This window comes from Myripristis murdjan, chromosome 1, assembly GCF_902150065.1.
Source record: "Myripristis murdjan chromosome 1, fMyrMur1.1, whole genome shotgun sequence".
NCBI classification, from domain to species: Eukaryota; Metazoa; Chordata; class Actinopteri; order Holocentriformes; family Holocentridae; genus Myripristis; species Myripristis murdjan.
The window spans coordinates 26,871,183-26,888,973 of NC_043980.1; the positions used below are offsets into that span (position 1 = coordinate 26,871,183).

The 17,791-nt window shown below is 42.5% G+C and overlaps 1 protein-coding gene across 1 annotated transcript in view; it reads right to left on the minus strand.

The window, feature by feature from the left end:
* LOC115365560 (protein sidekick-1) overlaps nt 1–17,791 on the minus strand; it is a 251,027-nt gene that overhangs the window by 151,945 nt on the left and 81,291 nt on the right. The window contains exon 2 of the mRNA XM_030060637.1: nt 2,653–2,809. Within this exon, the coding sequence (XP_029916497.1) occupies nt 2,653–2,809 (157 nt within the window). The remainder of the gene's footprint in view (nt 1–2,652; nt 2,810–17,791) is intronic.

Genomic DNA, 17,791 nt, shown 5'->3' on the forward strand with positions numbered 1-17,791 from the left:
TACAACCTTGTGACACGTCCACTTGGACACATGTGGCTCCACCTCCCGAATTAACTCGCCTATAATATAATATATCATATGTATATATATATATAAAGCCAACTTGCTTTAGCCTCAGTAGCCCTGAGAAAATCTACCTCCCTCTCTCCATCGCGGGTTTAGGATTTAGGATTTAGGATAGCGCATCCTGCCCTTAAAGGCAATGGCACCTGGCACACTGATTGGGTTAACTGGCGTAACGCCCCAAACACGCCTATACATAATATAGCGGGTAGCGGAGGTGTTTTGCGGATAGCGGGAGGTGCACAAGATAGCAACTTTTACGGGGGAACGCCTCTTCCTAAATCCTAAATCCGCAAATAGCGGGTTTAGGGAGTCTGGCGCAAGATAGGGCCCACTATGTGTGAAAAGTGGCAAATAACTCTAGGTCATGTTTACATTATGAACAGTATTTGCTAATGAACTCTGCTGTTATACTGCTGCTGAGTGCACTTCCCGTTATATCTTAAGATTGGATTCTTAAGCACACGGCAAATTAAATGTTGTGAAACACTTAATATTTGATAAAAATCTGAACTTCAGCCCATTGTACTGTGTCTCGGTAAGTGGGGAGCGGTCATGGAGAGAGAAGAGACTCTATTAATTACCTGCAGAGAGAAAAGCAATGGGGCGGAGAGGGGCATGAGAAATATAAATGATATGCTATCCTTCACAAAAGAGTTGACTGGTAGAACATTTTCAGTACTGAGCAGCAATCATCACACTGAGACCACTGACAACAGCATGAACTCAGCTAATCAACATATCAAACAGTTTTTTGTGTTATTCTTCAACACTCAATATAATATAGAAAATTATTTCACTTAAATATGAACTAATAATAGTCTTATTTTAAGCCTATAGTTGATAACTAACAACATACTGTATAACAACTTTTTGCCTCCAGGAGATGACTCATCTCAACTTTAAAAAGTGTGTTTTGTGCCAACGTTAGACAAAAGACTGTATACATGAGGTACCAGTCATCCCGTGATGTAAATCCAGCATTACTGTACAGGCTAAAAGGCTTATGTCATTTTTCATCATACTGCCACTGCACAAAATAACTATACACAAGTGCCAAGTCAAGAAATTGCAACAAAAATTGAAGTTGTCAAGGTATTTCACATCAGGCCTACACTGTCAGACTTCAGATGGTCACACACACATACACACATACAGTGCCGGGCCAATTCAACACTGGTCTGGCCTTGCCAAACTAAACTAGCCAGAACGCTGAGAGCAGTCCAGTGCTGCATAACGCCTCCTGGCTCAAACAATGAATGCCTACAAAATGCTGGCTCAACCTTGCTCTCCCTCTGTGTATGTGTGTGTGTGTGTGTGTGTGTGTGTGTGTGTGTGTGTGTGTTCCCAAGATTCCCTCTATGTCTGAACGATGTGAAAAACAATTTTGTTTCACAGCTGCAGTTATGGCAAGAGGGACTGCTTAGCTCTCACAAACCAAAACACACAGGGACAAAGAGAGAGAGGGGGAGAGAGAGAGAGAGAGAGAGAGAGAGAGAGAGAGAGAGAGAGAGAGAGAGAGAGAGAGCAGCTCAGACATATTGATTGGATCTTCTCTTCCAAGCTCAGACCATATACATATTTATAGTGCTAATGTAATTATTAATCTCACTTTAGCTCCATTGTCTAAATGTTCTGACCTTCTCTAAACACACTCCATCACAAACAAAAAGAAATCCTACGCTGCAGCTGCTGTGCACTGTGTAAAGGCATGCTCACTACAAGACTGACTGGCAAACTGACCAATAGAGAGTAAGGCTGAGCAATATATCAATACTATATCACAATCAAGAACTGAGACTAGATATCATCTGGCATTTTGGATCTCATCATATTGTGATACGTGTATCTTGTCCTGGTTTTAAAGGCTGCCTTACAGTAAAGGGATGTGATTTTCTGTTATTCTCTGTTATTTGTCTCTACCCCCTTGGTTATCAGATTCATATTACTTATGAAAAAATTCTTGTGTAAATGTGTGTGTAAATGTAAAATTTGTGTGTTAAACATTGAGTATTGTCAAAGTTATTGTGATATTTGATAGATGATGATTCATTTGTTTCATTGATGCATTAATAATAAATTATTCCGAATAAACTGCATCAATCAGTGAAATAAAGAAATAATGGATGGCCTGCTCTGACTTTGACCCGAATGAAAAGCTTTGGATTATCTCATTTATGATTCTTAAAAAACAAGGGCTAACATGTTGATCTGAACTTTTTTTGTCAATTATGTTTTTTTTAATACAGTAAATAAGGTTTAATTAATTCTGTTGGGTTTTTTTCACATTTTGGAGGAAAAAGTCTGTACATTATTGCACATTTATTTAATGGCTATAAAAAAAATTGGCTAAAAGTACTGAATAGAGTCAAGTTGTGGTTTACACACTTAAATGTCATCAAACTGAATTGTTCCAAAAATGTGAAACTATTGAAATTGCCAACAAATGCATCATGAATCATAGTGAATCTCAGTAAAGCCACAGATTCATGCCCCAAATAGACAGGCAGACACTAACAAAGGGAGAGAGAGATGTGCAGACAAAACAACAGACACACAGGCAGCCAGTGGTCATTGTGAGGTACTGACCTGTACTGTGGTGACCAGTCGGTGATGTTGCTATTGTTGAGAGTCCAGCGGTACTGCAGAGGCCAGCTGCCTCCTGCCAGGCAGGTCAGCACCAGTCTGTTCCCCTCCAACACCACCTGCTGCCCCAGTCCTCCTCCACGCAGGTAGGGAGCCACCTCTGACACGCACAAACAAAGAGAAAGACATGCTATTTCTCTGCTATATTACAGAAATCTGCACTGGTCATGCTCCAGCAATAGGCCAACTTGGGACTTTATTCATCCACCAACAAAAGCTTCCATCATGTACTGTAATTTTATCCTATTGTGGCCCAGCAAATAATCACATATCACAACACTAAGAGGACACACTGTATATTAGCAGTAATTGTCACATATCACATCACATCATATCACATTATATCAGACCATGTCTGGTTTTCCACTAGCTGGTAATTGCTGTTTTTATCGGCAGTTCAATAAAAGTCCAACATATACTGATGCTAATGTAAACTGTCAAAGTCTGATATATTAAAATCCTGCTTGTCATAATGTCTGGAAAAATAAAAAAAACAATTCAACCTCAATGCAATTGTTTTAATTTTACTCTCATTTATTGACAGCAGGCAGGCAGCAGCACCTTGCAGAAACTTCAAAACCTAAATTATTTCCCCATAAAATAAAATAATCATCAAAAACAAAGTACAGCTAGCCAAATCATTTTTCATATTAATTTTTACCAGTGAGGTAGTCAGTTGAGCTACCTCACACATACCATAATAAAAACTGTAAATTCTCTTTCAAGCACCAAAATGAAAAAATAATTAGATATACCATCAAAATGGTGTTAACATTCATGATGCATAAAAATATCACATGGGTGAGTGGTCTACATAATGTAAAACACTGGACTAATGCAGCACAGAAGGGGGTGCCTAGGTTTGTACACAGAGCAAGCCCTGGTGCCCTGGTGGCTCACCTGGTAGAGCAAGTACCACCTATCAAGGCTAAGCCCTTACTGCAACGGCCCACGTTCGATTCTGAGCCAAGCCTTTTGCTGCATGTCATCACCCCTCTCTTCCCTGTCTTTCCTGTCTCTCTCTACTTTCACAAATGAATGAAGCAGATTTTTGTAAAGAGACAGAAATAGCCCTCACTATAAATCACTTCCATTCGTCTATTCAACAAAAACCCTGAATCATATTATCATCATATCATATTATCATTGTACAGTGAACCATAGTATAAATATGATATAATATTATGAGATACTTGAACATATCCAGCATTTCTCAATAGCTAAACTGCAGCTGTCATCTAACCAATGCCATCCAGTCTTTAACTCTTGGCTCTGGGCTTCAAACCTGGCTCATAACCAAGCAGCGTCTCGGCATCAAGGGTAATGAGTCAGCAGGTCGACGGCAATTGGCTGAAGGATCTGTCGAGTGTGTGTTGAAGCCTGCCTTCGCAAAAAAATTAAAGCAGTATGTGTCTGGGTATGGGGTAGAGGGAGGGTGCCGGGGTGGACTGTGGACAGTGAGATTTATTTAACTCAAACATAAACACACACACGCGCGCGCGGGCACACACACACACACAGATCGGGGTTACAGGGGGCAGGTTTATCTGCTTGCTACAGTATACATGGACAGGTCCATAACTCTGAGATGGAGCTTCACCATCTCATTCTTTCTCTCTTTCCCTCTTTCAGCCTCTGTTTCTTCCCTTGTCAGCTTGGTCTGTTCTCCATCCTACCATCCTGCCTTTCTCTGTGCTCTTTACTCCAACCTTCTAGCCTCCGCTCCATCATCACAATTTTCCTCTGTTCCTTCTCCCGAGGTCGTCTCAACATTGCTCAAACTCTCCTGCTACACTACCTCTCTCACAGCCACCTTTTCTTTCCCCTCGCTCTGTGTTTCTCCCACTCTCTCTCTCTTTCTTTAGATTGATGGCTGTCTGCGCCACACAAGAGGGAAGCATTCCATCTAAGATGGATCTATATAAGATTGCGTGTGCATGTGTGCATGTGAGTGTGTTAGTGTGCATGTTGTGTGTGAGGATTTATTTGGAATATTTCCATTTCAACAGACGATGCTTGGCTATGCAGAGACTCCAATCTCACACTGCTGACCACAACTATAACTCACTACTGCCTCAGTGTGTGTGTGTGTCAGGGAGAGACACAGGCCAAGAGAAAATTGTAGCTGTGAAGCATAGACAGATTCAGCCTCAACGTGGCATACATGCAAACACTTGTGCATACTGTAGATGTGCACACATTTGCACCCACCAAGAGCATGCATGCCACATTGCTGATCCTTCCCCCTACTGTATATGCAAGCATTCATTCCACTTATCCACAACTCTCTTAATGCAGTACTTCAGCTGCCACAAGCTACATGTTGCATCTCCAATTACCCCCCCAAGGCCGGCTCATTGTCCTCTCTAATCCCTCATGCTGCTTTAAGCTGAGGGAGTCCATGAGGAGCAAAGGATTGAGACGAAGAACGCCACATCTGAGAGGAACAAGGTCAGCTAACAGCATGTTTCACTCATTGATGTCATCCCTTTCTCTCTCTCTCTCTCTCTGTCAGTCACTGTCTGTGTGTGTAAACACACTGCTCTGTCTCCCCTGCAATCTTTTCTCTACCCTGTCTGCCTCTCAGGCTGTACTATCCAGCTTCCTGCCCATCTGTCTTTCTATCTCTGTCGGCCAGTCTGTCTGTCAAGCCCTCCTCTGTGTCCACCTTCTCTCTCTATCTGTCAGCCAGCCTCTACATCATCCATTCCTTTCTCCATCTTCCCCAGTTACCCCCCACTCCCCCCTCCCTGTGTTTCCCATTGGTCCATCTCCGTCAAAATGGGTGGCAGCTCAAGGTCTCCACTTTTTGTCTCTTTTGGAGGACTGATGCCTAACGGAGAGATTGGCCTCCAAAAGTGACAGAATAGTCAAGAGGCAGATGCACATGCCTTAGCATGCGCATACACACACACACACACACACGCACACACACACACACACACACACACACACACACACACACACACACACACACACACACACACACACACACAAACACACACACATACTTGCAGGCACAGTGTAAGTGTGTCTCCACTATTGGGTCGGTCTCAGAGAGCTGCTTAGGCAGATTCTAGGGAGGAATTCAATTTGCCGGGGAGATGAGCGCTGTGATAGAGGGGAGAGGGAGGAGAGGAGGATGGGAGGACCAGAGGAGTAGAGGAGCAGGGTCGCTGCTCCGGGGCTGATAGTCCACTGTGATCCCATCTTCCCTCCTCCTCTCTGCTTCATCTCTCTCTCTCTTCACACTTTTGCGGTGCGTGTGTTTGTGTGTGTGTGTGTGTGTGTGTGTGTGTGTGTGTATGTGTTGTTGTTGAAAATAAGCCCTAAACAACTTGTCCCTTACAAATGGGCTGGTAAAGATCATTATTCTTCCAGTGTGCTGCATTACACCACCCAGCATTAATGCTGAAATTTTACCGCAACAGCTGTAGCGTGATGTGGTGTGTGTGTCTTTGAGAGCACTCAGATGAGTGAGAGAGACATAAGAGCAACCGAGAGAACTGAAGTTGAGCCATGGATCTGACTCTAGAAGTGTCTGTTTAATTATTGGGAGTATGTGTGTGTGTGTGCTTGTGTGTTTGTGTCAGGTCACAATTAGGGTCACTCGCTCCTGAAAAATCACTTTATCTTCGTAGAGCCGAACCCCTACTGTGACACTGGGCTGGCAGGGCTGGCTATAGCTCATGAATACTGATTCACCGATAGCCCCCCGACACCCCCCTCCACCTCTCTCTTTCTCTCTCTCTCTTTCTCTCTCACACACACAGTCACCCTTCACCCTGCCGCATATTTGAAGCCTGACACTGTAAAAAAAAAAATCTATTCTATATCAAATAGTTTTTCAATGAATAAGCGGATAAAAGTTGCCTGGCTAAGCAATTTTCTCCGTGGTAACAGCAGTCTATTTGATTATGGGGTGCAAATGAGTTCTATTCCTTTTTAATCTAATAAGTATGCCTGCACTTGTTTCAACAGGCATTTAAAAACACTTAATTGGATTGACAATGTGGGAGGGGAGGGGAGAAAATATGAGTTGGGTTTTTTGGCATGTTGCTACAAATCAAGAATAAAAAAAAAAAAAAAAGAGGGCAGACAAAAGACAATAATTAATTCAACAATGGGAAGCAGAGTGAGCCGAAAAATGAGGATTCCAACCCCCCCTCCCACCACCATCACCACGCCCGTCGAACACTCTAGTGAAGCTGGGTGAATTGTATTGGAAATATTGCACATTTTACCAGTGCTGTAGACAACTCTTCAAAGGAAACAGCTGATTGACAGCTATCTCTCTCTCTCTCTCTCTTGCACGCACACATAGGTCTAATTGGAGGGATCTATTGACCAAAGCAAGCACCAGTTAAGCAGTAAATGCTCGCTGCCTTTGATGATGATAAAATCAAAGTGGCTCTGACTCTCATCCACTAGTCTGCTGCTTACCCACTGATCCCAGAAGGACTCGACTGAACTGAACCGAAGTCAACTAGTGAAGCCCACGGGGAACTGAACTGACCTGCTTACAAGCTACAGCTAAAGCAAGACTAGCCTTGGAAGGAGGAGAACGGAGATGCCTGGGAAACACAACAAGATGTTTCCTCCGCTGGATGGAGCAAAGCAGAGACTGGGGCAGGAAGGGTTTCAGGATAGAGCTCGGACGACGATTTAAACTCATGACTTTACCAGCTAACAGTAATAGCATCTGCATTTATTGACTTTGACATGCTGGGATGCATGCAGGAATAAAGCATCTTTCATCGTGGGCCAGCTCACTACCTCAATCCACCCCCTCCCCCTCCTGGCCAGAGAGCCAATCAGAGTCTCCTTCTCCCAGGGCCGACATTTGCCTGCTCCAATCAGCATTAACGCAGGCTTTGAGTGACAGCTGTCTGAGGAAAGGTGACAGATGACTGACTGATCTTGACGTGCTGACTGGCAGATGTCAAGCCAGGAGACGTGTTGCCGACACTATCACACATGCACACGCTCAGGCATGCACACATACACAAATTCACTCAAGACAAGGCAAGTCATCTTACCCGGCCCACTGAGTTCAAAGTCAGTGTGCTTGACTTTGCATGCGAGCGTGTCTGTGTGTGACAGAGACTGCCAGGATAATGTACTGAGAGTAAAAGAAGATGTATAAACAGCCCTAGGACTAGGCTATCGAGAACAATGGAATATACAAAATTCAGTTTACACAGAAATCTTTCTCAAGTCTGCATTCATATGTATGTCTCAACTGCTCTATCTGCACAGCCAAGGCGGCACTTAAAGTGTTTTAAAAAGCTTGCATAAAGAAAGAAATTCAATTCAACAACTGTGCACATTAAATAGCAATTTACATTCACTTGCCCTGTTCTCCAATTTCAGCTTATGCCACTTTGGTGGGCCAGCCAGTTAGGAAAGGGCTTTTTTTTTTTTGGTTTGCGTAAACAAGATTGTGGCGTACGCTGCAACTGTGAAACGAGCAGTAGCTTTAAAATGTCAGTTTATTGCTACCTCTGGCATTTAATAATGTCACTGTAACTGTGTGTTTGTGTGTCAGTCGGTGTGTGTGTGTGTGTGTGTGTGTGTGTGTGTGTGTGTGTGTGTGTGGGGCTGTGTGTGTCTGTATGGGTACCAAACATCTAGTTGAAATGTCAGTTTTTAATATGTTGTACTTTAATTGAACAAGATTTTTATGTACAAAATCCTGCTTTGGTACAGCGGGATAGCACATTATGTCCTTGCTAGTATTAAGTGTGAATGAGTAAGTATGAATATGTTTTGCGTGTGTGTGTGTGTGTGTGTGGTGTGTGCGCTATTAACTGTAGGGGTCCATTCCAGAGTCGCTCTTCTCCCCTGAGTGCTCTTCTGATGATGGTTAAATTACATAAGAAAGAGTACATCTCCTCCCTCTCTCTCTCTCTTTCTCTCTCTCGCTCCCCCTCTCTCTGTCTCTCTCTCTCTCACTCAATTTCTCTTCCTGTCTCTTGTTTCTTCAGTGATAACCTTGTGTACGCATACGGCTGCTGGTACACGGTTGGAAGAAGTGACGAGGGGTAAGCTGTGTGTGTGTGAGAGGGGGACACTGGGTCAGGGTGTAGGGCAAGTGGGGAAGAATGGGGGATGATGGAGAGAAAGGGAGGTTGAGTGGGTATAAAGGTGTGTGTGGGTGGTGGTGGGGGGTAATCAGGTGGAAGAGACTGTGATCAGTGACATTTAAGAGGTGGGCCACGCTGCAGGGCACATCCGCTAGGACAGACGTATGCGTGCACACAAACACACACACATACACACACACACAAACGACTGTCAGCTCCTATTTACTGATGAGTAGACAGACGGACAGGAGGGGAGAGGAGGCGAATGGGAGTGTAGGGAGGCGAAACAAATCCCCCCTGCAGAGACGGCAGCCTCCTCTCTCCCTGCCTTTCTCTGAAGAATGTTGTGTACACAAGCAACTGTGAAAACACCACAATACACTGTCTTCTGAATGACACACACAAACACACACGCGCAGTAATTATTATTTATTGTCTGTTTTGCTCTTTGCGCTTTCTTTTTCATCCCCCTCTCAGTCCCCCTCCCTTTACCTATTCCTGAGCATTTCAGATCCCCTCATTAAAACAAGTGTCTTTTTTCTTAAGTGGAAAACAAACTTGTGGTTGCACACACATATGAAGAACACACACACACACACACACACACACACACAAACATAAACACACATTCAGCTTGATGAAGAGAGATAGCCTTCAGATGGTCTGACAAGCTAACCTCAGGCTCCATCTCTCTCCCACTCCCTCAACATGTATCACACATACACATGCTTACACACACATAAACACACACACACACACACACACACACACACACACACACACACACACATTTATATGCACAGAATGAAAAAGAGAGAGACAGAGTAGCATGTGATCTTCTGAAGTCTATCTGGACCTCAGGCAGTGGACGTTTGATTGAGAAAGTAAGCTATCATTTACTCTGTCTCTCTCTCTCGCTCTCCTTCTTTCTTTTTGCTTCTCTTTTGCCTGCTCTGGCTCTCAGAGCGTCTGTCCGCTGAGCTTCACTAATTGTCCCATTGCCTTGTTATTCATTTCTCTACACATCCCACCCTATCGTCACTGCAGAATCTAGCTCAATTCTTAAAAGTGGAGCTCTTTTTGTGTTTCACTTTGCTGTTTCCACCCATTTTGGGCTGCCTGTCCTTTAGTCAAGAGCAGGTGTGTGAGTGTGTATGTATGTGTGAGAGTGTATGTGTGTGTGTGTGTGTGTGTGTGTGTGTGTGTGTATACGTGCAGGGCATCTGCATTGTGATATGTGTGCCAAAGCTCCTTCCATACACCTGTCTATGCTACCCATCATCCCCTCTGACAGCTGCCACTGTCCTGACCTTGGGCATTGTGAGCTGCATGGTTTTGAAGTGATTGACGAATTGGATCCTTTCATTCATTATTGAAGGATGAGATCAAAACCACTGCACCCGGGATATCGCCGTGACAACCCAGCAGACCAGACAGGGGTGAGGAGTGGAGGGAGCAGCAGGAGGACGTAGGAGAGGGAGAAGGTCGTCCAGATGAAGAAGAAGAGGAGGTGAAAAATAAAGCTGAGGGAGAGGAAGGGGAACGCAGAGGAAGCAGCGTACTTGGGCGGAGGAAAAGGGGAGCATTTTAAGTAGCAGCATCACTTCTCTGTTTTATTTTACACTCTCTTTGTCCATCTTTCTGTTTCTTTCCCAGGGAATAGTACAGCGATCTTGTAGCTCTGTCTCACCACAGCGTCCAGCCCATTGCTAACAAAGAGTGCCAAGGATTCGAGAACAATATTAGAGAGAAAGAACTGGCAAAAAAAGTAAGCATCCTTTCACACTTACTGGCTTTTGGTTTTGATATAAATCCATTTATGTCGGCAGTGATAAATATATCATTAAATGTATCATTAAATCCAGCTTTTGGACTTTTTTACACAGCGATATGGGGCTGCATGTTATCACAAAAACTGTAATTGCATATTAATCCTCTTGATATTGTTACTGCGATTATAATTTCGATTAAACCGGTAATTAAACATTTATTTTGTGTACTTCTTAATGGGGTGTGCACATGTATGTAATTACTTCGAACATAACAATTAACATTTTTCAAAATATACTGTAGTTTTGATGATATAAACTTTGCCTTGAATTACGTAACTGCTATTACTGGCAAATAAGCACAATGTTTTCTGTGCAGGATTATCAATCTGTTGTAAAAAGTAGTCGTATTTAAGAGTCACAGTTTTTCCCATTGAGTACTTTCAGAGGCATCTTGGTCAGGAGTAGTGACGCCAAAATTACGACTTCAATAGGATACCCTGCCTATACCAATACTGAAACAATACCACAGCAAAAACTTAAAGTATCTGGAAAAGTAATGGGATAATTTTTTATTAATAAAAACAATATTTTGACACTGTTTAAACTTAAAAAAATCAAAACAGATAAATCCAAATACATGTTGTCATAGATGCTGAGCTACTGTAGGCCTATATAGCTATTAAACTTGTTTTAACAATCATAAAATTACTCCGTTATAGCTGCTGAGTTTAAAAAAGGAAAATTGGTTCAATATTTTCACAAAAGGTTCATGTCGATCCATTCAGATCTTTTTGAGATTGCCTCCTTGGCAGAGGTAAATACGGTGACAAAAAAGGCAGAAACAGCTCAATAATAAAGATAACATGTGCACCAGTTTAAGGGTGAAGTTGTGCGACGTTCCCCAAGTCTGCAGGCACAAAACTATATGGTGGAAAAGGCTATGCCTTCCTATACACGCTCCTTTTTAACCCTTTTTTCTCTACTATGAGCGCTGAGCTATAAGTGGAAAATAAGGTTATGGAATTTTAATGTGGCTCTATTTTGATGGACTCAAGAGGAAACCAACTCAGCTATCAGAGCACCCGTTCTTTTTGTTTCATTTAAATTCTTGTTTCCCGGATCATCTCAGACTAGCCAGCAGGCAACTTTCCCTCTTTCTCTCTCTGTCTCTCTCTCTCTGGAGAGAGAGGGAATCTGAGAGAGAGATGTACTGATGCTACTTTGCCACCAATCTTTGACTACCTGTCTTTAACCTCTGGGCCATGGATAGAGATGAGGAACTGACAGTGACAAATTAATGAAGTGATGGTGTGAACCTGGGAGATTTATGCAAATAGCCCCTGTTGGCGATGAAACATGGAAATATGCATTCGGCCTTGTGACCGCTTTCTTGTCAAAAGCACCATATCCGCATGAGCTAAGCTCTCCAACTCAGCTGATATTAGATATTTTACAAACCGACGTAGGAGTGATCAAATGGAAGAAAAGCTAACTGGTGTAGAAGTAGTGAAGAGCCTCAACCTGTTAATCAGAGCGACTGACGATGGTGAGATGGTGTTGTGCGGCGCAGCAGCAGTGAACTTTGTATAGGCCAGGAGCTGTGTGTGGCTGGCCTATCCCAGAACAATGTGGACACAGCTATCCAATGAGGATTTTCCTTCATCACAAGCACTATAATAACACATTTTACGCAAATGATACTCACGCTTGTAAAAACTATCCATAACGGATTCTCGTTACATCAGAGTATGTAATTCAACCCTGGTAAAATTTTCATTTTTAATGGTAAGTTTCTCTGCTGTCCCAGAATTGTCCCAGACACTGTATCTTTGTGTCCCAGGTGCTATTTTTATTGTCCCCAGTACAACAGGACATCCGAAACGTTGTGCACTGGGTAGGGTTGGAAAATAGTAGAGTTGAGATGGGAATGTGTGTCTGTGTTTGTACATGTGTGTTGGGGGTGCTGGAGGCAGAGTGAGGTGAGGTGCGCTTTATTAACCTTTGCCTGTATAGTGTATGAGTTTCAGCAGACAGCAATAGAAAAGCCCATAGACTGAAGCACCAAAGCATGGCTGTGTGCCTAGCCTGAAAGAGCTATTGGAAAAGCAGACTGAACACCACAAAGGGAACATATATCTAAAGACTGTGGACTCAACCCTAAAGGGAAACACTGACTTCAGCACTGCTGGTGTGTAATTTAAGTTCTGCTTAATTTATGTTGGTGCCAAGTAAACTTCAGGCAAGAACCAGCAGCGAATCTCCAGTGTCCATCCTACACACAGACTGTGAACTTTGTTACCAAGCCTTGGCTGTTCTGGTTGTCATCTCTCTCAAATCTTTTATCAGATCTCCCTTTATCAGTCTCCACTATCTTCACCCTTTGCTCAACTCTATCCTCTTTTCATCTGTTCTGCCCTGTAGCGTTGACTCTGAACTGGACTGTAACATAGCTCTCAATTCAAAAGAAATGCTGTGTCCTGTGGTAAAGCCATTTACCTGTTACCTGCATGGACATGAAAAACATAATAGCTTTGCGTTTCACTCCCCTGGTTCATCTCACTGGCTAACACGGTCGTTCTCTGTCTCTCTGCCCTTTTATTCACACATTCAAACTAATCTGTTGTTGTTGGGTGAGTAAGAGGCTTTTCAAGGTATTGTCTGTGTCAGTGTGTGTGTGTGCGTGTCTGACTGTGCATGGCAGTGTGCGTGTGCAAATGTGGATGATTACTTCCTCTACTTCCTCCTTTCCACAGTGACAACATCTGCCACCAACTGCAAAACACACCATGTCTCCCTCTTCTCTCTCGCTCGCCCAACTTCCCTCCCTCCCTCTCTCCCCTCTCTCTCTCCCTCCTCAGACAAGGGCAGCTCAGCGACATACCATTTGAAGGGCAGACTCAGTCTCAGTAAACATTCCTTTTACAGACTCAAATTAATTCAATAACACAAGAAGATGTCCTTGCAAAGATATGTCTCTCTTTTCCTACTGTTTACTTACTTGCACATTCATACATAAGAGCAGGCAAGCAAATATAGATGTACACAGAAGGTGATATGCATACTCATCATCACACAATTGTTACCTTCTAATAGCAAACACTCAACTGAAAGGGACTAAAAAAGCATAGACAGAGAGGTGTTTTAGTTTAAAAAAAAAAAAAAAAAAAAAGATGCTCATTGTTTGTCGAATAATTCATTATTTAGCTTTCCGATTTCTCTGAGCATCGGTTTGCCTGTGGAGTAGGTATTTTTAGAATTCCTTTTAGTGAGAATTTTAGAGACGATTGCGAGGGTGGTCTTAAGCGTTGGCTGTTCAAAACACCTTTAATCTTCTTGGTGTCACAACTACTCTTTGAAACAAACTTGAGTTATACTTGTTTGCAGATGTCTACTTTCCTCACTTTTCTACCAGAAAGTCATTAACAGCAGTGGTCGATTTGTCCCAATTTAACAAGCGAGATGGTCGGCAAGTCAGTCATCGCTCTCTATAATTTCGTCCCTCTCCAAATAAGGATGATGCGTGACCTAATTTGTTTGAACAAGCGGCAGACCTTTCCTTCCCTAATCAACGCTGGTATGTGATAGAGAATTGCCGTCAGTCAGGCTGCAACACCCTCAGAAATACACATACTAACACCTACAAGTACAGTCTCATAACATGTTTATATTTAGCCGTGACATCTAAGTGCACTGACTCTAGATCTCTTGGTGTAATGGACTGAGTGACTGACTCCACGTTTTAGGGAAAAAAGCATGTGATTTTGACCAATAGGTGGTGCAAACTCCGTACACAAACAAACTATAAACATAAACAGCACAGCGCATGCTCTACTGAGCCAGTGTGTTCGATGTCAGCCATCGGCTGAAATCCGAAAGTAAAGAAAAAAGTGTGTTTAATGATGAAAATGGTGGATTTAACTCTCACAGGCTCCCTTTGATTATTTGGATTTAGTAGATAGTTTATCTCTAAGTTTTGGTTTGAAAATACTGTGGCTCCAAGACAAGGTTAGGTTAATATGTATTGTTCATATTACACTTTGCACTGACAAAATAGCTTGAATGGTAAGTAACACAACAAATTTATAAATATACTATTTAAAAACTAAAAATTTTAATTAAAGAATCCATGGTCAACGTTACCTAAAAACACCTCTGCTTTTGTTGCGTAGTTTGGTGTTGAATTCTTCACCGGCTGGTAGAGGTGGAGTACTTGTCCTCATATTATCAATTGCTGCACTCTTTTGTCTTTATTTGGTGCTGCGAGGATAAATGCTTTATTATAGGGCTTGTAGCATATTGTATTTCACCATTTCTTCATTAAATTTGGTTAAGTGAATCCACACTTAAGACCTTGCAAAATCTATTAGCCTATTCAGGGCGATTTATTCAGCTGGTAAACAAAGCACACACTAGTATTACATCATCAGTTGCAGTTGTAAAAGAGAGGGGGATAAATGATTCGATGAGAGATGCATTTGAATCAGAGTTTAAAGGTCTAGGAAACTGAAATCTTATTTAATGATGGGTTAATTTAACACATATTTGCCTTCACAACCCTAACTCTGAAAATATCAAGTATTAAGAAATTAAATATTAAGAAATAAGTCCTACCACAAAAAGCAGTCAGCACTGGCACAGATCAGCTGGCTTACATTACTGTGATCAGTGGCATCACTGGCTATATGTTCATGTGCTGGCAATGCTTTACTGATGCTAGCTAGCGTGGGTTAGTTAACCGGTAAAAGCCATGGCTAGGTTATGAATATTAATGAAAGAGTTAACAAAAAGCCATGAAAGTAAAGAGTTTTAATAAGTGAGTGACAAGCCAAGCCAGTCCAAATTAGCTTATGTCTCACATCTGAGGTTTATAGTCTTATTTGACTCCGGTTTCCCAGACATTCAACAAATCCAGGTATTTTACCAACTTGGAAAAGATTCCCCACACACACATACAGACACACACACACACACACACACACACACACACACACACACACACACACACACACAAAACAAAAAAAACAAAACAAACAAAAACAAATAAACAAACAAAAAACAAAACAAAACAATACAAAACAAAAAAAAAAAAGACAAACCAGAAGAATAAACTCCTGACATGAATTTTTGGGGGGTCACCGGAGAGATTCCTGTCTTGGGTTTAGAAAGAAAACAAAAATACATTCCAGATGAATCCACACAGGCTGACAAGAAAGCAGTCATCAACATGTCACATAATGGAGAGAGACAGGATACTCATTCTAACTTTGTATGGCCTGAGTTCACATAAGGGAAGATACACAAACACATTGCCAGTGTGTGTGTGTGTGTGTGTGTGTGTGTTTTGTCAGTGAGTCATTTGACCCAAATAAGACAGTTAGGCCAGGCACAATAATAGAAAAGGCTCTTTTATTGTCCACTTCCAGTTTTTGTTATACTGCTTCTGCAGTTGTTTTGACGATTAAACAATTCTGTTATTTTAAAGTTGCATCCAAAAAGCTGAGAGTGCTTTCTTTGTTAAAGAAAGTCAAGTACTTCTGGTATTAGTTAGAATACAAACTGTTCCACACCTGCCTGTGTAAAATGCCTTTTTAAGCTGCGGGGACAAGGGTCTAAGAGGTTGCAGTGAGAACGGGTATAGGACTGTTTAGCTCATTTAGCAAAAATTTCCAAGGCTTAGCTCTAACTGCTAGTTGATTCTCATCTCTCTCTATTTTTCGCTCTCTCTCCCCTCCTCCTTTAGGATCATAGGTTCACAAATTCAGAGGCATCCCTCACAGTGCACCTCCCTATACTCAAATGTGTTCACACTTGCACACACACACACAAGAGGACAGGGTCACTTTGTGAACTGGTCATAAGAGACCTCTTATTTGGAGCATAGCACTTGAAGAAAAGAAAAAAGTAAAAAAAAAAAGAAAAAAGTATAAAAGCTTTACCCCGGGAATATGCCATATAACACCTCAAACACACACATTATGGTTGGGGGGACAAGAAAGAGTGCAAGAGAGGATTCAGAGCTTCAAAGCTAGACAGGAATTCAAAGTTATTTGTAAGTCAATGTGTGAGTGTGTATCTGGTGTGTGTGTGTACGTGTGCATATGTGTTTCCTTGCAAGTGCAAATGAATGTGTGTGTGTGTAGAAAGAGCCTAGCAGTGTTGTAGGGCGTGCATGTAGGTATCTGGTAGTCCATATATGAGCCTGTGGATTTAAAATGTGGTATTGATTGATCTGAGAAAGGGACAGAGAGCAAGAGAGACAGGGAGAGGGAGGGAGTGAGAGGGAGAAGTCATTGGTATTCCTTGTCCTATATGGCCCAGCTCAATCGAATTACAGATTAGAAGGAAGAGTGATTTCAGGTGAGTGCATACGACACCTCTCTCTTTTTTCCTTCCCTCACTCCTTCCCCCTCTTGCTCCACTGCATGCCCTCTCACTTCTCCCATAGTTCCGGACTCGTCGATTCCTCCTCCTCTTCCTTCTCTATCTCCATCTACCTCCACCAGCCTGAGCCCTCCCTCTCTCCCCTGCCTCTCCATCTGAGAATGCTGCCCTGCCCTCTCCATCTCACCCTCCGCCTCTCGCCTGTCTCATTCTGCCGTTCCCATGCTGTCATTTAGCGTTGCTGCCGATGATGAAGCATTCCATCATTCCCCCCACGCAGTCAGCACTTTTACTCATTCACTCCTTCATTTCAATCTCTCCTTCTTTCTTGATTTTTTTTATTTTCATTATTTATACCTGTCTTTATGGTCACAATGACAAGGGGGTGTGCATGCAAAAGACACATGCACTGAACATGCAGGGACACATGCATGTGCGCACACATGCCTTGCACAGACAGGTAAAAAAACAAACAAACAAACAAACAAACAAAAAAACAGGAACACATGCACCTGAACACAAACTCACAGAGAAATGCACGCGCACAGGTACAGCTCCATGAAGACAGACACTATAGTTTCTCTGTAGTAAATGTTTAACACTTGCACACATATGCAGACATGGCTAATCTATCTTCTCTTTCAGCAGTACAAAACAAATTGGTGTAGGTCAAGACCTATTTTCCTTTAGTCTGTTGATGAGATAAACAAGCATTCTATCTCCCTCTCTTTCTCTTGGTGACATCACAGGCCTGAATTGAATGTGACACTCTCTTTAATCCACATTCAGCGTGCCGCCACAACAGCAGCGCTGCATTGGGAACAATCTCCTGAACGCACCCTG